The sequence below is a fragment of the Argiope bruennichi genome, chromosome 4, assembly GCF_947563725.1.
Source record: "Argiope bruennichi chromosome 4, qqArgBrue1.1, whole genome shotgun sequence".
Taxonomy (NCBI): Eukaryota; Metazoa; Arthropoda; class Arachnida; order Araneae; family Araneidae; genus Argiope; species Argiope bruennichi.
Genome location: NC_079154.1, coordinates 36141087 through 36164653, shown reverse-complemented (window position 1 = coordinate 36164653; position 23567 = coordinate 36141087). Strand labels below are relative to the sequence as shown.

The 23567-nt window shown below is 29.5% G+C and overlaps 1 protein-coding gene across 3 annotated transcripts in view; it reads left to right on the top strand.

The window, feature by feature from the left end:
* LOC129966782 (monocarboxylate transporter 9-like) overlaps positions 1-23567 on the top strand; it is an 80217-nt gene that overhangs the window by 38892 nt on the left and 17758 nt on the right. For 2 of the 3 annotated variants that reach the window (XM_056081343.1, XM_056081344.1), the window contains exon 2: positions 9582-9996. In XM_056081343.1, coding sequence (XP_055937318.1) covers positions 9804-9996 — 193 coding nt within the window. In that variant the 5' untranslated portion in view covers positions 9582-9803. Of the gene's footprint in view, positions 1-135; positions 348-9581; positions 9997-23567 lie in introns of those variants that run through there. The other variant, XM_056081342.1, reaches the window with a different exon arrangement.

Here is a 23567-nt window from a genome sequence, read left to right as displayed (position 1 = left end):
CATATTTATTTAAAGGAAAATAAGAAATGTAATAATCCTTCCACTGGCGCAGACGATTTTTGTTGCCTGCTGTTCCGACTCTTCTAACAAAAGGCGGGGAAGAAAACATGAACGGTTACCATGGAGACGTGACGTATCACCTGCCCTTCCTATCCTTGTGAGAATGGGGGATGCCGGTTTTCATTCATGCTCTCACCGGCAAACCAGAGAAGTGTATTCTAGAGCTTTCTGTAGGGTAGGGAGAAATCCAAGTTAGAAGTCAGCCTCTTATATTCAATTTTGAATTTATCTGAGTGGTTGATTTCTGATGCCATTCAGCCATGGAGCATTTGGATCGAAATTCTCGAGTGAGTTTTGTTTATTATATTTTTTGAGTTCAAGCTCATTTTGAATATGTATATATAAAAAAAAAGATATTGGTCCAACTTGTCACTTTTTTTGCAAGTTAAATATTTTAACTCTTGATGGAATTATATTTTGTATGTTTCAAATATAAATTAGTGTATTTAAAAATTGTTTGCTTTTAATTTTTTTTTAAAATGTCAAAATGAATTTTTTAAATTATAATCTTTTTGAAATTCCTTAAGAATTATCTTGAAAATTAAAAATGGGTTTTAAATATAAACTGCGTAGAATAGTACAAAACTGTAAAGGCTGATTATACATACCCTAACTAAGAATTAAAAATTTTTATTAAATAAAGTTACTCGTTTATTTACATTTTTCATTCATATGCTCTTAAAGTATATAATATTCATATTTGTTTGTTAAAAGATTATATAGTTATTTGTAAACAATTTTAGATATTAAACAAAAAACAAAATAAAATGGTGAAGGCTATTTTTTTATTTAAAATAGTTATCCATGCATCAATAGTCATATGATTCAAATTTCTTTATTTCATATTACAGTACGAATGATTTTACACTTTTATTTTGCTTTTTTCTATGGATAATTTTGCTATTTGCTTTAAAATTCTATGGATAATTTCCTATGTTATGAATTTTATAATAAAAACATATTAAAACTCATAAATTAGAACCTTCATTAAGTATCAAAATAAGACAGCTAATTTTTGAACTATAAGCTTGATTAAGATTGATATCAATTTAGTTTTACTACCATTTAATAACGAAGCACGCCGGCAGTTTTACAATTAAGAATTTAATAAAGAAAGAATCATTTTCATTCGTATCATTTTCTTCATTCGTATTATTTCGTTCATTTCGTATCATTTTCTTGCAATATGAGCAATACTTTGTAATTTTGTGGTAATCACAGTTAAGTTTTAAAATCAAAAAATAATTATGAACTTTTTTTCGTATATTTTTAAACTTTGCTATTCTTTTCTGTAATATAATTGAAAATTTTCGTTATTTTTAAATTGAAGTTTTGCTTTCCTATTGTAGTGAATTTTAAGGTGTGTTTTTTTATATAAATAAATATAATACAATAAATAAAATATATGTAAATATGATACAGTAATAAATATACAATAAACAAAAATTCTCACAAAAATAATTCTTTTAAATCTTTTATCTCAAACATCACGCCGTGATAATAGTTAAGGATTCATTGTCTGTCTTCATTTGTTTTTAATTTTTAAAAATTTGCTCCATATTAAGCATTGATAACATGTGTACAAAAAAATACTTACTAGTATATCATTGCACCTAATTAGCAAACAAATTTTATTGTAAAATATACTTTAAAATATTTTTAAAAATTTATTAAAATTAGAAAGAAATTGCTTGGAAATCTAATTGATTGAAAAGGAATATTTTTAATTTTAAACTGGTGTAAAAAAGGGAGTTTTGTGCGATAAGTTGTAATGAAATTATTGAGAAAAATATAAAAATTTTGATGAATTTTTAATTAAAAATTTTATTCAACTTTGGAGACAAAACTTTTTATAATGAACATCTAATATTTTAGAAGTAATGCTTTGCAAATTTGGTAGCTTTAGATCGTATGATCTTCCTTATAATGCATTTTTCTCGATTTTTAAACATGCATATTGGATTATCCATGTCTTAATTTAAATAGAATATGCTAGCTTATAAAAAATATTACGTTAAAATTTTAGTGAATATTCTATTTGCATCTGATAACTTTAATTCAAACGATTAATACGAATCATTTTGCCATGAAAACTATAAAGCTAAAACGGAGTTTCTTTTAATTTTATTATTTTCATTCCAAATATAGTCAATACCCAGTGATTATTTTGTTCAGACATATGTTAAGTCTTCTATGACTATCTCTGTACATGTGTTTTTTCATGCTGAAAAAAAAAAAAAAAAAGACCGAAACGTGATACGGAAGGACATGCCATTTAATTGTTTCTTTAAAACTGCATCTCAGATTGCGCATTATATAAGCTCCTCAGCAGTCGTTCGCCCGGACATCCTGTGCATATGGAAAAGGTAGTTCCCGGAATTCATATTTTGCAGCTGTTTCCAGCGCTGGAAAGCACAACCGGTTTGATGAGTTCACTGATAGAAGAAAGCATCGTCTGCAAATGAGTGTGGAACATTGAATTGATGTGCTTGGGGGTGCGGGGCACAACCTGTCTAAAATTAGAAAGCATTTCTTGTCCTTTCATGGCATTAAAGAATGCGTGCTTACTTTCATTAGAACTAATTTATATGTAGATGAGATAAAATAATTTACAGATTTTTCTTCTTTTGCATATTATGTACAATGGCAAGGTTAACGAGATATCGCATTATAATTGTGTAAAAAAAATCAGAGGGGCGAACCTTTAGTTCATAACAACTTAGTATGATAATAATGTTTTAGGCTTCATTAATTTGTTTTAATTTTAATTTTAAAACTTACTCTTAATTATATTACTGCGATGACGTACTAATAAAAACATACGATAACGCACTAAATTAAAATCGTCGCATCGCATATGCGTATAAATCCAGTAACTAAAATAATAAAAAGTCTTGTTGTAAAATATATTTAAGAATTTATTAAAATTATGGAAGCAATAATTACGAATATATGAAATAAAAATTTTGTCACTGTAAAGCTTTTTTAAAAAAAATTTAAAGTGGTGTAAAAATGGTTTTTATTCAATTTATTATGAGAAAATACATTCAAGTTTTTATTAACTTTTAACTAAAAATCTAATTATAATTTTGAAAAATCTCCTTCTAGAGAATATCTATTAGCTAAGAAATACTAAGCAGTTCAATGCCTTACTGTCTGCGCAATAAAACATACTTAAAGATTTTTTTTTACTTTGTGTATCGTAATTTATAAATAATATAAAAAAAATCTATAAAAATTGTAAAAATTTTAGTACTACTTGCATTAGAACGAACTATTGCTTAGACGAGATAAAATAACTTTTTTTGCTTTTTATTTACCATGATGGAATTAAGTAGGTGCCTCATTATAAACTTTAAAAGCATGAAATCTTTGCATTAAAGTTTAAGATGAGATTTTAATTTTCCTTTATTCAGTGGAATAGATATTATCAATATAACAACATCCCTCTTATTGCAACATTTTTATGAAATGTAAATTCTATAATTTACAATATTAATGGCGATGAAATTCTGAAAATAAAAGTTTATTAGGATATGCAAAACCTTTCAGATTAATTTTATAAAAAGGTTATTAGATAAATGTCTGCTTTTTAGATTACTTATTCATAGCAAATTTTAGTTCTCTGTTTTTTCGTGAAACTTTTTTTCGCACTTAAGTAAAACTTTATTTACTTATAACGTACGGAGATTTAATTATAAATGAAGCTGAATATAAAATAAGTATTCCAAAGTAGACAGAGATGAAAGTAGTAGACAGAGACCTTAGATTCAAATATTGAAATATATAATCAAAACTAATTTTTACATCTTTGATCAAAAAATTAAGAATAAGAAATGTTTTACCTCAAAACAGCTTTAAAAACTACAAGAGTTTGGATTAAAAAAAAAAGAAAGATTTATCCAAAAACAATCCAAACATTAGTTTGTTAATAAACAGATGTTTATCCAAATTTATCCAAAAGATTTATCCTTACAAACATATCATTTCTATTTTTCTCGACATGAATTTTTTAAAATTATATTTTGAACATATTTCTTCGTGAACACTTCTTTTTTCCAAATTTTTTGTATTGCTTAAGGATTACAAGAAGGAATAAAAATTTTAATGCAAATTTGAAAAGAACATAGTTACCTAATGTTATATAATATTTTTCAATGCCGAATTTCTGCTAGTATAAAACCCATATCATAAAAAAAAGAATAACTTGTTTGATTTTAATTACGTGTTCTAAAAACTTAAGAATTCTAAATAAAATGGCTGATTAATAAAGTTATAATTTAGAATACCGCTTTCATACAGAATTAGACTTACCCATTGAAATTCCAAATACGTTTAGCCCGGTATTACCTTGGCATGAAATAATTACCCTATTAGAGATAGTAATTATTTCAGTACTTATATAAAACGGGGAATTAGGAATCAATTATTTCAAGCGAAACACTTTCCGTGTATTTTATAATTTTGTACTGCAGGAAGCTATATAAGAATATCAAGGAATAAAAAGGTGTTAACTTAAAAAGAACATTTCTGTGAGTCAGATATTTCTTGTATTCGATTTTTCTTAATGAAAAATAAAACGAGTTTGGCTACGCCTTTCAAATTAATTATATAACCGAAAATGTTCGGAATCATAAAATATGAGTAAAGAACTTATTTGAAAATCTAAAATATTCAGTTTATTTCACAAAAGGATGGTAAACTTCCTTTATTCCAGTAACAGGTCAACAAATTGCGAAAATCGAGTTATTTTCCATTCTGCCCAGATGCAAGCATAGTTACATAAAATATTAACAACTCGTGTATCGACAAAAATGGAAAAACAACAATTGCATTAAAATATGTAGGGAAAAAAAATGAAAAAACTCTTGATGCCCTAGTTTAAAGAATTGATTCTAGAAAGATCTTCAGAGAAGTGTTGTTTCAGAATCATTACTGTTTACCCTGGCCACATTATTATGAATGGACAGTAGCCATTCATGCAGAAACGATGCCTGAATTTTTATTTCGTTAGATATTGTATATTGGAGTCAAATTATGTGAAGTTTTTCACTTGTTGTTCAACTGTTCCGGTTGGATGGATATGTTTAAGAAAATAATATGCTATGCCAAATGAATGATATAATGGATTCATTCCTATTCTTTGGAGTTCTTTCACCTTTGTTGGACAATGTCTAATTTTAATCATGAAATCGTGAAAAAGCTCTATCGCTAATTTAAAAAAAAAAAAAAAAAAAAAAACCATTATATGTTCAGGGGTGTTTGTGCTCCGGGGAAACCCCGGAATTCCGGGGATTTTGAACTTCGATACCCGGAAATTCCGGGGATCGTCGTTCAAAAGGAAGTAGGAATAATAATGAATTATTTATTTTGATCTGGGTAATTTTGTTTGCTTTGAAAGCAGAAAACGCAAGGTCAGTGTGTGTGGTGAAAACTTTTCCTTTCTTTCTCCAAAGACAGTGATAGTGCGTGAAAAGGAGGAAAAAACTTCTTTTTTGTTCTTTCCTTATTGCGAGTTATGACTCATTCCCCCGGTTCTCGGACATTCTCTTCTGGATTCTTTTCGGCAAGTAGGCGCGGCAGAAAAAAAAGGGAGAGACTTCGTTCGACCAGATGTGTGATCACGTGACCTGGGTTCAAAGGTCTTAATTTTTCAAAAAAAGTAATTCATTGAACTTTTATAATTAGGTCATTCAATACTTCATAATTGTAATTTTTAATTTCTCCCCCCCCCCCTTCTCGAAACTCCAAAATGTCGGTAGTAAGTCCGTAAAAGTTTCAGGAGATTTTTTGGGGTCCCACAAACACCCCTGTATGCTAGATCTATGTTTTGGGAATGGAGAAAATTAGGCAAATTTGAATTGATGTACTGTTATTGTTAGTGCCTTTTACTAGCTAAAAATGGATGTTTTTACTATATGTGAAAAGAATTATAGCTCCTGGATATTAATTTTTTTTCCAAAGTGTGTTGAATAACTGTTTTAAACATCACACAGAGTAAACATCTACCTTGACGCAGATGTCTACCCGTAACTGAAATTTAAAATTTTCAATGGATAGCTTCCGTTGGTACTTAGTAGTGATTAGCAGAAAAAAGAAATGTGCTATAGTATTCCACTTCTTCCTTTGTAAGCAGAAAAAATTCATGTATGTAAATATATCTTCTGTACAATATGTTGTACATGTATTGGTACTACAATTATTTCCGTTACAAACATGACATTAAAAAAAGAAAACATAAGAACATTGACTTCTCTTTTGATTTTTGATTACTTTTTGTGGATATCGGCGTTATATTTCAGTATGCATTAAAGCATTTTATGTCTAGAACCTTTAATATATGATGTGTATGATTATACATTTAATAAATTAAAGGGAAATGTTTTAACACAACTTGGTAATGAATATTTAGTTCAATTATATTATATATTGCCGAGAAATATTTTCTGACCCTATACAGTTCTCTGATGGCGGCTACAAAATTCGTTTTCGCTTCTATGCGAGACATTTCAGTATCAAATATATAATACTTACCAATTATTGACAATGAAGTAATTACTGTACATTTGGTGTTCATTTTTATAAATTTAACTTAAGAGTAATGGATATAATATTTCGAATGATTTTTTAAGATATTTAAATAATTCTTTCTAAGATGTCAATAAATTAGAAATCAGGAAGAACCAACGGGAGAGAATTCCCTGAAACTTTTCGCATATTCCCCAAGAAAATTCTTATCTTTTACCTGTCTATATAAAAGTGTGGACTTTTGGTACAGAACACAAATGCCTTAGATGTTATGGTCGAACAATCAAACAATTTTTTGACCTATTGAAACCAAAATTTGGCTCAGAGGTAAGTACAGGGTAGTTACAAATTCACCTACAGAATTTCATTGATTTACGTCATTAAGTTTACATTCATGCGAAAGTACAGATTGACATACGGTAAAGTCAAAGGTTCAAAATTTGGTAAAAATTTATAAGCTAGATGCTGAACCTGTGGACCAAATTTTATATACATTGTTCGTTACGTTAAGTAGCTATCGAATAGCTATTTTACTTATTCTTATAGTTTAGGAAAGACAGATTTCCTGTGAATCGATTTCGTTCAATATTTGATCAAATCGACAATTTTGGTTCCATATTTCAGCTTTCTAGTTTAAAGGATTTTTGAATTATTGTGTTATTAGACAGAATTTCAACATTGTGTTTTTTCGAACTCAGTGAGATCTGACACGTGAAAAATTCACCAAAATCTCAAATTCGAATCTTTTGATGATTACAATTCTTTTTCTATATTTCGTATACGAGGAAATAAAAATCGATCTATATGTATACTCTATTCATGAAGCCTTTTTTTATTTTATAATTATTGTTAAGACTCAACAGTTATAAAACTCTTTGGATAATTTCATTCATGAAAACTCAACAAAATAGGAAATTCCATTTTTATTTAATACTAGCTTTTACCCGCGACTTCGTACGCGTGGGAATAGATTGAAATTTATAGCATCAATGGTTTTATCTTTTGTTACTCCTGCGCATGCGTGAATTTTCAACGCCAATTGGGGCAACACAAATGTATGAATTTTCTACGCCAGTTGGGGTAACACAATATAGATTATACATTTTTAATTTCCTTTATTCTGTTTTATTTTAATTCAAAAGTACTTCAGAATGAATCCGAAAGATCGATTAATTAACAATGTTTAATTTTAAATGTATCGAAAACTAAGAAAATAAACATAATCGTTTGAAATAATAATCAAAATCATGTTGAGCCTAATCTCATTGGCGTGGGAAAAAAACCCCTGAAGCTTTACTCATTTGGCGACTTTTGGCGAGAAAGTTAGTTTTTAATTAATAAACAATTAACCACTCAATTAAACGGAATAAATAGTAGCCTATGCCCTATTCCAGACTATAATCTATCTCTCAGCTAAATTTCATCCAATTCTGCTCAGCCGTTATGGCGTGATTGACTAAAAAACATCCATCCGTCCAAACTTTAATATTTATAATAGTAGTATATATTATGCCTGGACAATTGTTTTTTTTTTCTCTATTTATCTTTACGATTATGGTATTGTTCAAGTTTCTTATCCACAAGAATTTAGATTATTTAGATGTTTAACTGTTACACATCTAATATACTTCATCTTATTCATCATTTTTCATTTCAATAAGAAAGTCAACCACTAATTTTTAGATATAAATTTTATGTGATCGCACGTACGTCATGAGGAATTTCAATGAAATGGAATCATTTAAACTCATTTGAATGTATTACATGGAATCATTTAAACTCAAAATTATATTTTATTTATGTGCTCATATCTATACATAAAATAATAAAGGCTTTTGAAATTTGAAATTTAAATTGTTACATGTTTGTATAAAAACTCACGAAAAATTAATTATAACCTATATGAAGAATATTAGAAAAAAACATTGTTGAAATTGAAAGAATGCAAGTTATCTGTTCAGTTTCGCAACTTAATGACAAAAGTTTCGTCAAAATATTTCATTGTTTAATTTTTGTGATTTATGTCATGCCAAATTCGTTATAAAAAAAACCCAATGGATTTTCGAAAATATTTTATAGAATTGCTGATTTATGATTTATTTTGAATCGCATTGAGAAAGAACTTCATGGCGTGTTTTCCTACGTTTCTAACTGCTATAAAGCAGATATATATATACATTTAAAAAATAGTGGATTTAAATTCAAGCATGTCCTGACTGTACTGCCAAAAATAAATAAAGCTGAGACAACCATTCTGTCAGGATGTTTCACAATCCTCGTTTTCTGCCAATTCATTAATTAGCAGATTCTATTGTAATCTTGCAAGGTTGTGTTTTCCATTTCAAGCTGTTTATTTCTTACTCGTTTATTTTATAACATTTTTTCTGATTAATTGAAAATATATTTCAATAAATAAATAAATAATCACGTTTCAGTTAGTTTTCTTTTTTAAATAAGGGAGTTTTAGCTTTTTTTATGCCAAAACATTAAAGATTTAATTAATTTTATTAATTAATTAATTAATTAATTAATTAATTAATCATTAATTTTATTTGAAACATTTATTGTTATCCCAAACCATATATGAACAATAAAAACACATGAGTTATTTAACTATATTCAAGTAATTCTGTCAATCAAATTAACTGTTGCTTTGATTTAATGACAGATTTAAATGTCAAATGTTTTGTTATTCTCTGCACGAGTCAGACATGTCAATTTTGAATGAGGAAAATTAATAGAATAACACATTCTTATTCTTTCTTTTACAATTCTAATTTTCAATTATCGATATAACCTTTACATTCAATCTTAATTTTCATTTATTTCTTATTAAATCTACGTCTTCAAAATAACTTCTGTATCGCAATATATCGCGGAAGACATTGACCTACCCTCGCGCTGTCAATCGAATTTCAGAGAACTTTCTAAAAAAAGAATTGTTTCTTCTTCCATTAAAAACTCATTTGCATCGTTTCCTTTATTCCTTTCAGGTATGAATGAAAGCTAGGAACAAAAATAAAAAAGAAGAGAAACAAAGGGGAGAAGAAAAAAGACAAAGAGAAAGAGAAAAGATTCGACACTGCTTGTTAGAAAACCTCAGGTCTGTCGGCAAGCTCATCAACCTTGGCATTTTCACCCCATCCCACAATGGGATGAATACTCACGTATCTAGACGATCAACTATTCAGTACAACTTATTTGCATAAGCAGACATGGCTGTTCAGCGACCAGACAGCGGATACAGTTGGGTCATCGTGTTATGTTGTGCCTTCATACATTTTGCGATGTTTGGCCTCTTCAGGTCTGGTGGCGTCATGTATGTGGCCATACTCCAAAATTATGACGTCAGTAGAGAAGAAGCGTCCTGGCCCTTCGCCCTATGTGCAGCTGTTTTTCAGCTTGTGGGTAAGTGCAAGAGATAGGGTCTACTTTCGTTTTTAAGTGCGTAAATGTCATTTGTCATCTAGTAAACAGAAACTGATGTTTCTAAACAAACTTTAGTAAATTTAACATATATGTTACTCTTGGATACAAGTATAAAAATACTTATGAAATAACTTGAATAAATTATAATCTCTTCCATTAAGTTTTTAAGTCATATGATGTTTTGGGGCCAATGTACCAATTCATACATTGCATCAATAATCTGAGGAATTATGCGTAGCAAATATTATATTGATTTTTCCCCTTTAAAGGAATCTCTGAAATAATATTCAAAAACACTCCGCCAATGTATAAAATGTTTCAATTCCAGATAAATTAGTTATCAAATGTTCATTATTTGATTCCTATCCAATTTATTTCATTAACAGACTATTCGAGACAACAAGTTTTTAACTATTAATTTAATATGAATTAAAATTATGATGAACTTCAAGATGAGTGATTTATGAAAAAACTTTCGCATTTCGTTTGCATTTGTTTTCTTGTATTTTCTACTCAGAAGCATTCTTTCTTTTATTAACACTTCTATCGCGCTGTCGTGTTATATAAAATAAGTACTTACCTGAATCCTCATCAAATTAATTATCCTTCAACTTATGACTTATTATTCCTCATTCTCAATATTTTATGTTATGAAAATTCTGAGAAATCCTTCTATTTTTCTGGAAGTTTCCTTCAACGTTTGTAACGAAGTTATCGATTACTCGATTAGCAGCGCGTTGCATGACTAAAGTAGAAGGGAACTGCATCAGACAGGAAATAAAAATTATCTAAAGTTCGTAAATATATAGATTGATCAAATAAGTTTTTGAACAATATTCCCTCGTGCTCTTATATTGGATTGTAACCTTTTTTTTTTTCTTCTTAAATTTGTATGTTAGAAAGAAATTAGTGCTTTCTCATGAAGCTTGATATTTATGTACAATAGTGCTGAAGAAGTCGCTGAATTTTGAATATTTGAAGAAAATGATTCATCGTTTAATAATCATCATTAATCATAAGTACATCGTTTAATATTCATCATTAATCATAAGTACATCGTTTAATATTCATCATTAATCATAATTACATCGTTTAATATTCATCATTAATCATAATTACATCGTTTAATATTCATCATTAATCATAGGTACACCGTTTAATATTCATTATTAATCAAAGGTACATTGTTTAATAGTCATCATTAATCATAATTCATCGTTTAATATTCATCATTAATCATAGATACATCGTTTAATATTCATCATTAATCATAGGTACACCGTTTAATATTCATCATTAATCATAGGTACATTGTTTAATAGTCATCATTATTCATAGGTACATTGTTTAATAGTCATCATTATTCATAGGTACATTGTTTAATAGTCATCATTAATCATAAGTATATCATTTGAGTAAACCATTTTACTGAAAAAGAACCCTCTCCATCTAGGCACAATAAAACATGAAAAATAAATAAAACTATTTTTAAGAGCTGGGAAAAAATTTGCAACATTTAACCTCGCAATGGAAACGTCGAATCAGTTAGACTTTATGACAATGAGAATTAATTTAGTTTTAGAATCGTGCTTTATATTATCATATTAGCTTCTTTTATAAAGCCTGTTTATTTATTTCATTAAAAAATAAATTTATTCCAATCCAGCCATTCAGTTACTTTGATAAGAAATAATTGTGTCATATTGTCGAAGTATAGTTGTAGCCAATAACAACTGCATTAAAAAAACCTTGTGAAAAAAAGCTCTCCATTCCTCGTCTGTATTGCAGATTTTATAAACAATAAATATCAGTTTTCATTCTACAATGATCAATTATTTTTATTAAGAAGTTACTTTCTTTTTAAAAAATTCTTCCTCCAATTTTCATTAGTTGGAATTCATTTTAGCACAAATTCCTCAACAAAATTATGGCGATATCTTCTCTACATTGTACGGCGTTCAGAATATCGTACAACATCGTAGAATATCGCACAATATCGTGTGCTAATAAGTTTTTTTTTTTCATTTATTAATATTGTATTACTTTAAAAACTTATTTTCTTTAATAATATTTCGAAATTATAAAACCCTTCATTTTACTTTTAAGTTTTATGCGTCTGAGAATACGAAATATTTAGAATTCTTTATTATGATTAAACTCATTATACGCAACATTCATTGATTATAAAAAGAATAAAACATTTTTTAAGAATTGTTAGGATAGTGATGCCCTCTAATTATTTCTTAAAGTTTTCTTAGTTGACAAAAAATTATATTCTTAACCTGACTGACTTCAAAATATCTTTTTTAAAAAGGTGTCTTCGTGCCACAACTAATTCATTTTGATTTCTATTTTAATTATTTTAGAAACTGCTAAATTAAATGACAAAAGGGAATAGATTACGGAAACTATTTTAACCTTTATTATAAAACCGGGAATATCTGAAAAATTGCTTGTCTTGACAATTGTAACTACCTTTGTAATCTATTATAATTCTGAATAATTTTTTTTTATGTATTTAAGGATTTTTTACTATGCTTTCCAACCTGCTCTAATGTAAATACTCCATAACTAGACGTGAACCTTGTGGAATTTCTATTTGAGATCTTTTCTTAGAATGGGCAGTGGAGGAATATTTATACCTTTCTTTAGAATAATTAAGTTTTCGAAGAAACAGGGAAAAAAAGAAAGAAAACAGTCATTTTATTGCTGTTAATTTTGGAAAAAGAACTGCATCAAACGACCGTTGTTAACATTAATGGAATTAAAATTCTTCTCAAATAACGTGACCGGATGTTCTGAATTAACCTGCGAAGAAATGACGTAGCGACGAAGGGGAGGGGGGCGTCCGTCCGTCTTCAGGGGGCGATATGAAATCAAAATTCGAGTGCGTTTATGTTATTTTTAATATGAAAAATGATAAAGAGCTAAATTGAGTAACACGTCTTATGGACCACTTATTCTTTTTATGCCCCTAATGATAAGAGGAAGTGAAAAAAAAATTATATCACATTCAGAGTGTCACCTTCCACAGTTACGCCATGTGCCAAATTTTATTAATCTAAATCGTTGCATTTTAAAGTTATTGTCTCCTCATACAAACACACATATAAGCCAACAGACAAGAAAAAATTTAATACAAATCTATAATTCTGTTAGTAAAAGTGTGCACCCTATTTTATCCATTGTAGCTCTTCATCTTTTTAATCATCATGCTGAAAGAATTCGGAGAAACAGACAGCATATTTTCTTGTCCAAAATCGAATGGGAATTTGCAAATTTGGTGCAAGGGATCACATGTGGAATGTCAACCATCTAACTCAAAGCCTATTTAAATTATTCTGAGCACAATAGATATAATGCCAAATTCAGAGAGGGCGAAAACGATAAAAATCACGAGATCGGATTGTTTGATTTTAAATATTTCGCATACGAAAATGTAAAAATTATTTGAATGTCCAAGATCTCCAAGATTTCGGACAAACAGATAGCATATTTTCTTGTCCAAATTCGAATGGGAATTGGCAAATTTGGTGCAAGGGATCACATGTGGAATGTCAACCATCTAACTCAAAGCCTATTTAAATTATCCTGAGCACAATAGATATAATGCCAAATTCAGAGAGGTCGAAAACGATAAAAATCACGAGATCGGATTGTTTGATTTTAAATATTTCGCATACGAAAATGTAAAAATTATTTGAATGTACTCTCTTTCTGTCTTAAGTCAGGAATACTCACAGTAAAGACAGTTGCCTACCGATACAAATTCGCATTGGAGACAACATTGTCACTGAACGAGACCCGAACTGGAAATCATCCAAAGAGGGTTTGCTTTATTTCACACTCTTACGTAAGTAAAACGGCAAGGACAAGGACAAAAGTGCTCACATTAGAGAAGAACCGATGGCATTAACCTAGAGAAAAACTGTAACATCATTACGTACTACAAGGAAGGTTGCGGGTGTGTTTGCAAAAGCCTCTTTCCAAATTTATTTTCATTTACAAAAATAAGGGACACTGGGTTGAGAAAAATGTTCTCTACAGCCATCTGTTTTTCTTTAGGGAGTATCTAAAAAAGCAACGTGAACTGCGCCCTAATTGCTGGTTGTGTTTTTTCTCGGCTGAGGTTGCAAAATAAATAATGACTTACATATCACATCGTGTGCCATAAAATAACACTTACTAAAGAGTTGCTTTATTAAGAAAGCTTTAACACGTGATAAAAACCTCGGCATATAAAATTCTGGTGTAGTTTTTAAGAAAAATAATCACCATTAAACTGTCTCTATAAAAGTTTTTACCTTTCCTGTAAATTTTTTTTCATATTTTCTGCAAAAATGTGTGTGAGCTTCCCAATTGTAATTTTTTTTCTTGCTGTGCTTTCAAGTATCAATGGTAATATAGAATTTTAATAATAAATTTAACACAGAAAATTGGGGGATTGACATTTAAATTATTTAATAAAAAAGGCACATGACTTCATAAAAAATTATCCAAACTGCATATACGAATAGATTCTTCTTTATTTATTATTAAAATTTGATGCAATTGATATATGATGTCTTCTTAAAATTGTAACAAAAATAATAATAATATCATTTTTCAAAAAGTGTAAATAAAATTAACCAGAAAAAAATTGCTAGTCCAAAATTGCGCAGCATAATGAATAATTCTTGACTTACCAATATTTATTTTATTTTCAAAATTCAACTTTAAGCTTGCATCATGATAATGTGCCTGTACAAAAAATATATTTAATATCGCCTAATCCGCGAGAATATAAATCTAATAACTAAAACAATGGAAAGCGTTCTGTAAAGCATACTAAAAATATTTTTATTTTTTTGCAAATAAGTAAATAAATAAATATAAAAAACACCCACAAAAAAAAAATGGTTTACCAAAATATGAAAGAAGAATTGTTGGGAAAAAAATTAATTTTACTAGAAAAACTTACTTTTTATTTTAAGATATAAAAATTATTTTCGTGCAGCAATATGCTTCAAAATTATTGAAAATATTTAAATTCTGATTAATTTTTAATAAAATTTTTATGTGGACTTTTTAAGAAGCCAACTACTACACAAAATGTAACTACATGCCAAATTTGGTAGTTCTTGGTTTAGCGTTGGAAACTGTTTTGAGACGCATTTTCATGACAAGCAATATATATGTAGTGCGCCAGCGTAAAATAGATAAAAATCATGTTAAAAATAATTAAAAGTTTAACAGAATTATAAAATTCTAATAAATGCCACTACATCTTACTATTTTTTTAAAAAAAAGATATCTCTATTTACAATAATTCTATATTATGAAGTACTGCATAAAGGAATAAGCAATACTTTATTTTTTATTAATAATTTTGCATACTGTAAAAATCGATGGGATGTTTTAATTTAAAGACTAGAAATTTTTCAAGAAAAAAATATTTAACAAGCAAAATGTTTGGATTTTTTAATCTAGTAAAGTTAATGGAAAATTTCAATTTATAATTATTTTTAAATTATTTTTCCTGTATTCCCTGCACTTAACGCAGATTTATATGCTTGAGTTCTAATTATGCGTCTGCATAGCAGTCAATAGATGTTAATAAATCTTTTGCATTATGTGCAGTTGTATCTATAACTGCTTAGTTTAGAAAATCAACAACTTAAGAACAAACGTTTTTGAGTTAAGTACTTTTAAGAAAATCTAAACGTGAATTACCGTAACTTTTAAAAAAATGTTGTAGTAGTAGGTTTTCTTTTAATAAGTTTCAGATCAAAGTGGTGCAAATTAGACTTTTATGTGTAGTAATAAAACGTCAATATTTCATATTTTAAAATTGTATTTTTTAAATTTAATATTTAATATGACGATTCTAGGAGCATTACGGATGGAATTCGGCAAATGCCATTTAAGCAATTGACAGTATAAGGTTATCATCATTTGCATCATGCATTTAGTTATTTTTATTTATTTGATTTCCTTGAAACCGCAAAAGCTATTTAGAGTTTTCTAAAGAACGAAAACAATTTTCTAGGATATAATTAGGGTCCTGTTAGGGAGTATATATGCCATCTTTGTTTTGTGTTAAAAAAAAAAGAAGAATGAAAGAAAAACTGTTGGCCTATTTTGCTTATAGACTTCCCTTTGGCGCGAAACGGATGCAGTTTGTGATTCTTTTACCTGTTTTATCCGGTGTGTGGTTTCTTCACTTATAACCTTTAAGGTAGACTTTCCTTTTCTGAGAATCAAAACAGTGTTTTCTTTAGCGTCCATTCATAATATTTCAATTCATTATAATATGAAAGCCAACAAATTAGTTTGAAGAAAAAAAATGATCTTGCAGATGTCAAATTGTGCAATCTTGCTGTAATCCAAATGTCAAAGGTACATCATATAAGAGTAAAATACACAAGAAATTAATAGGAAAAATTGCAGTAACCATACAATAAGAAATATTTGATTAAGAGGATTTTTTTAATGCATCATCTTTGGCATTTATGTAAACATACAGGAATACCTAGAAAATTTCACTTGTTGAGAGATGAGACGGAAAAGTCAATTATTGGACAAAAATAATAAAAATTTAATTCAATTTGATTTGATGTTTGTTCGCGCAAGAACATTGGCAGATTTCCAAGTAGGTAGATTGGGCAACTGCCTAAGACTGCTTGGCTAAGAAGCTCTGCCGACAAATCGATATGATTTTTAAAACAATATGATTAACCTAGTTGCCAAATAAATAAATTTGTAAAAAATAAAAATAGAAAAATTTAAAAATATGAATGTTATAAATTATATTAGAATAGTGTTGAGACTTTATAACATAGAATTAGATAACAATCTGTTTAATGCCATTTACTAGTTTATTATTTAATATAATAACATATGGAGTCATAAATCACAGTCGCTCAATTTTAAGTCATAGTAAATAAATAATATTATATACCTTTTTAACCCTTTCAAGGGCCATTTTTTTCTAGTCATATTATGTTAAAATATTTATAGGCTTGAAATTAGAATAAGGAAAGGGATTCATTTAGCTTATTAGATAAATTTAATTTGATTAATTAATTAATTTGGTAAATTAATAATTAAGTATCAAATCAAGACACATCATTTTGTGTAAAATAAAGAACTAAAACATCTAAGTTTCTGTCTTTCTAAAAAAATTGTCAGAACTTATGTCAACCTACATAAATTAATACAAGATTGATAAATTTGGTGGGAAGCATACTTCCCACGGCCCTAGAAAGGGTTAAAAAGTTATTGAAATAGAAAATCTTAAAATCTAATGAACATGTTAACTAAGTTAAAAAGTTTTATCTTTTGAAATGTGAAACTAAATTCATCAAAAAAATAAAGCCTCATTTTGTGTCACCGTAGTGACACAAAATGCCTTAATCTATCTCTGCGCAAGAGCCAGTGTTTTGATTATACTGTACTCTATTAAATTAGCAAATCTACGAAAGGAGATGAAATTCCTAAGCTGAAAAACAAACAAAAGCTAAAAAAGGTTTCAATGGTTAATAAAATGATGATTTTTTAAAATTATATAGTATTTAAAGACGTGTTTAAATGACAAAATTAATTTGGTATTTTCCAATTTAACTCAGAAATGATGAGTGTTACCTTGAAGCAATATACCAAATTTGAATGCCAACATACCTGAATTTGGCCCTAAATCAGTATACAAAGCCATTTTATGAGCGTATATGCAAAATTTTAGGTCATTCCTATGAGTAGTTTCTCCGTTACATAAAATTTTCATCATTTCTTCTGAAACAATCCATACTATTCACAAATATCAAATTGTTGACAGCATTTTTTTGTTGTTATGCGTATGTTAATGATTATGCCGTTCTTTTATCAAATATTATTTTATATATCAAAATTATTATGATTAATTAATTTAATATTATTTATCAAATATTATAAATATATGACAGATGGTTACAAGAAATATCTGTCATCAACTTTGAATTTTTAAGGATTATTAAAATATGTTTTGATTGATGCCCTTTCTACAAGAAATGTAAATTATACTTCATTATAATTTACATTTCATTCATAATAATAATAATTATATTCATAATAATTATATTCATAATAATTATAATTGGCTTAAAACATTTATGTAATTATAATATACCCAAGTTCTTAAAAAGTTAAAAAAACACTGTGATATTTAGCAATTATGTTTTCTTTGATATTATTGTTATTTCACATGCGGAATCATATCGCGAAAAGCTGTAAATAACTAACTCTCTGAATATGCTGTTTAGAATCACCCCGTGCTAACCGAAGCTATGCGGACGTCAATGCAGTTCTACCATGAAGCAAGCCCATCCAATACCAGGGTATAGGGTTAAGTAATAACCATTTATAACCAAAGGATCAATTTGAGACAATCAATCAACTGCTTCATTGTAAAGCCTTACGGATCATTACGGATCAAGATCTAGTAGAATAATCATTTTATAAAGATACTTGACCTATGCAGCAGGTCAACCAGGTCCTCAGTTACGTTGACAACACCTTAAAAGTATAAGTTTCACTGTGTATTGAAGGTAAATAGTCTTTTTTTAGGTTGGGTTGATGAAAAGTTACTCATCAGATTCCAAGGAGATAAGGGTAGAAATGATTTTATTAGCCAAAAAGATGGCAATCGCATGCTTCAGTAAATCTTTAATAATTTGATTTCCCCAATTAATTCGCCATTTACTTATTTTATTTTGCCTAAGTTAACCTTATTTAACGAAATGATCAACTGTCCCCACTGCCTGTCTACGTTGCCATTTGTCATCTTTATCAAAACTTCTGACTTGGTGAGTTTATCCTGTAATCCCATAACCTGTAAAGATTTGGTTGAAAAAAATCCCTTATTATATATTACTAGCTATTTGGATAGAAAATACTGCATAGTTAAACTCAGTCATAGCGAAATACATAAGCCTACTCAGTATACATAAGCGAAAACTGAAATGCTTGGACAGTAAATTCAGACACATAATAGAAATGAACCGCACCAATTTAAGCGAGTCCATCGCGGATTTTACAAGAAGAAAAAGATGCTGTAGTCACAATATACCATACACAATTTCATTTAAATGTTAGGTCATATGGGCAATTATATTTATCATATGACTTTTAGAAGATGTATTTATGAGGTGGAAAAACTAATGTCTAAATTCTTAGAGACATCATCGAATCTGATTGCAAATTTTTTTGAATATAAAACTTAGATAACTGCAATACTAAAAAGAAAATGGCGTCATATTTATGATTTTTCTTTTATTAAGCTATTATGTAATTTCATTCAATAATGTTTACTGAGCCATTTCCCTTACCTGGCATTACAATGTAGTTTAAAATCGATGTAGCATTACTTCTGTTAAATTTCATGATATTGCCATACATTACCATGAAGTTTAAACCACTGTCTTCTAAAGAAAAGTACGACATTACTTTTAATGTCAAGATGTTTTTTATGAGTAAACGTTTGTAGTACGGTTATTCTTATTTCATTGAGAATATTTATATATTTTTGCTCTAGAAGCATGAAACAACATCGTGGAGATTTTTTTTATGGTACTGTTCCAACCACGTTTAATTAATTCGGAGAAATAAGATTTCTTTATTAAATATAAATGTTATTTCAAAGATTAACTAATTTATATTTATTTTTTATATCGGCGGTTGATTTTGAAGCATAGAAGTGCCATAGTGATTGCGAGTTTTTGTCACTCAAAAATATTGAACTTCATTTTTTAATTAATTTTTTTAATTGATCCTAAGTACTCTAGGCACTGTGAACAGATGTCAATTGTTTGTTATTAGGCATAAATTGTTTGGGTACTATCATCAAGTACTTCTGTCAATAATAATCAGCTGGAGGTCTCCCCAGAACTTTCTCGCAATAAAGGTGTGACCTTTATTGACCTTGGAAAGCATTGGCATATAGTAGTTACAAAATATTAATCTTTGGCGTAAATTTAGAATTATTAATAAAACTATTGTGTCATCTATGGCGAGTTATTTGGCGATTAATCCCTGACGTGCGATTAATAGTATCCAAAAATCGAATTTGTGTTTTAGATGCGCTGTCCTCACCCGATTAAAACAAAAATATGACCCAAAACTACACTTGTAGTCATAAAATCTCATTCTCATAAAAACTAATTCCGTTTTTGAGTTATCACGTTTACTAAAAGGACAGACTGACAGACAGTCTGTCCTCTCGTTGAATTTGCTGAAAATTCGATTGGTGTCTAGACTATAGATGTTAATTCTGCGTACCAAATTTTTTCTACCTGTATCAAGCAAAATTGTATCTACCTAAGTCTCTTCATTTCGTAGTTATCGTTTTAACTTATATTTGAAGAGCCGGAACAGACAGATTTTTTCTGAAAAGAATTTGCTTAAAATTTGATAGAAATATAAATTCGGTATAAAGACCATATATCAAATTTCATTCGTCATTCGTCTAGCTCAAAGCGTTTTTGAGTTATTTTTTGTGACAGACAGACAGACGAACGGACATTTTTCAGAAATGGGCTTTTCGGACTCAAGGAGGGTCTAAAACATGGAGATTCAAAATCTCGAGTTCGAATTTTTTGACAATTGCTGTACTTTCTTTGCACTACATATATGAGGAAAAAAAATGATTAATATTTTCAAAAAGGAGATAATGCATTCATAGTACATCATAGTTAAATTCAATCTGCAGTTTAGACAGAACATTTGGCATCCGAGTCACATGACAAACATAACTACATACACCATTTAATTCTGATGCAAATTATGAGTACATGGGCATGGCGTCCTACTGAAAACTAACCAATTTTGTGACTTTAGGATTCACTATCAAAGTATTTAAGTGCGTCTAATTTGTTTAATGGTCTCGGAGATCTGACATTTAAAAAAAACCATAATATATTACTTGTAATGGAAAAAAATAAATGACGTAGTAGAAATTACTAAGCATTTTTTAATTTTATAACATATAGCCATCTTGCTAAATAATGTCACTATTTATAAGTCATATTTCGCCCATCCAACTGTCATGCCTGGGGTTTAAAAACAATGAGTTCAAGTACTATGTGGGCCCTCCCATAAAATTAAGTTTTTTCTTTCTCATTAATATTTTAATTTCATGATGGTTCAGCATTACTTAACTTGTCCAGTCTGGTATTCGATGTGAAAATTCCAATGAATGCGGTCAGATCTAGAATATCATAACTCTATTGGGTAGTTTTGTTATTGAATCTATCAAAATGAAATCAAATCTATTATAAGAATTCTATATAATTTTACATTAATGATGAGCAACCGTACACTTAAAGGAAAGAGATACTTAAGCCTCTGTTGTTAAGATTATAAGAAATAAGACTTCCTTATATCAAAAGCGTATCTTGTCGTTATTTCAACGAATTTGGGCTGAATAGCATATAAGCCAGTTAACAACTCGACAACCGAATGATCCTTTTGGTATAATGGTTTAGTTACTGGACTGCTAACCACAAGGTCCCAGGTTCTATCCTTCGCGCATTTCTATTGCTAAATTGGTGATCTCGGATGATAAACCTTCAACCTTCGTACTGATGCTGTGGCGCCATCTACCCGCAACCAAAGTCGTCAGACTCGCTTGACGCAGCAAAAACCAAAGTCACCAGATTCATTTGACGCAGCAACCCAAAGTCGCCAGACACACTTGGTGCATCAGCACCCACACACGTTCGCCATAACGCTTGGCGCTAATCAACTGGGTACAGGCCCATTTAGACAACAGCTACTCAATATATCAACAGTCATATCGTTCGTCTCACCTCCGACTCACTGGAGGGAGAGTACTGTGGTGAATAGCATATAAGCCAGTTAACAACTCTTCTACCCGAACGATCGTTTTGGTATAATGGTTTAGTTACTGGACTGCTAACCACAAAGTCCCAGGTTCTATCCTTCGCCCATCACAAACCGCTTCAAGTTATTCAACCGAGAGTTGTCGTTATTCCAAAAACGAAAATTTAAAAGAAATTATTCGTAAATAGTATCATAAAAGTCGATTGAAAATACGATACAAAAAGCCTGAGTGGTCGCTCCAAAACTTTCTCTCATACTCTCTGGGGCCGCGGTGGCCTGGTGGTAAGGTCTCGGCTTCGGAACCGGAGGGTTTCAGGTTCATGACCCGATTCCACCGAAGAACCGTCGTGTAAGGGGATCTGTTGCACGTCAAATCCGTCATGACCAAACGTCCTCCCGCTGGTGTGGTGTGGTGTGGAGAGGGGGGTGCCAGCTCAGGTGTCGTCCTCGTCATCTGACCACGGTTCAAAATTACGAGGTCCGTCCCCAAATAGCCCTAGTGTTGCTTCAAACGGGACGTTAATATAACGAAATCAAACCAACCAACTCATACTCTCTGATAAACTTTTCATGCCAAAAAACGCCTTAAATGGCATTGGTGTACAATAGTACAAAATATTTTTTGGCGTGAAATTTATCACTTTTATTGAATCTATTATGTGATCCTTGGCGAGGCTTTTGACGATAAATCCATGAAGTGGATTAATAGCATCCAAAAATCGAAATTGTTTTAAACACATTTTTCATTGTCTATTAAAATAAAGATTTGACATAAAACTGCACTAGTTGTCACAAAATCCCATGCTTAATTTGGTATATTTAAGTCATTGTATTTTTGAATTATTCCTTTAACATGTTTTTAAAAGATAAACCGACAGACAATCAACTCCTTTCTAGATTAGGTGTCTACATTATAGATATTAAACCTGTGTTCCGAGTTTTATTAATCTAGCTCTCTTCGTTTTATGTTTAATTATCGAACAGATTTTACTCAATCCCTCTGAACAGATTTTACTCAAAATTTGATAGAAATCTGTAAATTTGGCATATATACCGTATACCAAATTTGAACCGTCTGGTTTAAAGTGTTTTGAGTTATCCCTATCACAAAAGGACAGACGGACATTTTCTAAAAATGTGTTTTTCAAACTCGGGGTGGTCTGAAATGTGGAGATTCACAAAATTTTCGAATTCGAATTTTTTGACGATTACAATACGTTCTCTATACTACGTATTCGGGAAAATAAAAATGAGCCTTTTTATCTTTGAAATAATAGAAATTGCAAGCCTCGTATTCTAATTTATTATAATCTATAAATTATATCTATAAAGGAAATATATCTATCGAAAGTAGAATACAAGCTTTCTTGATGTATATCTTCTATTATTATTGAGAATGGGGAACCTTAATCTGATAATTTTCGTGCAAAATCACATGTTTTTCTCGAGCATTGATCACTGATACATTGGTTAGAGATTTATTTTGAAAGGTAACAATGTTTGCCTCGAATTATTACTTTGCTTGCTATTTCCAATATGAATGTTTTAGAGAAGTGATCTATATATCACGTCAGCGCATACTTTTATCTGAAATAGCAGAAATTGCATAGCAGAAATGTGTTATTGTTTTACAATGGATAGATACGTATTGAGCTAAAATACATGCAGTTATTTTTCGGGGGAAACAACCTTCAATT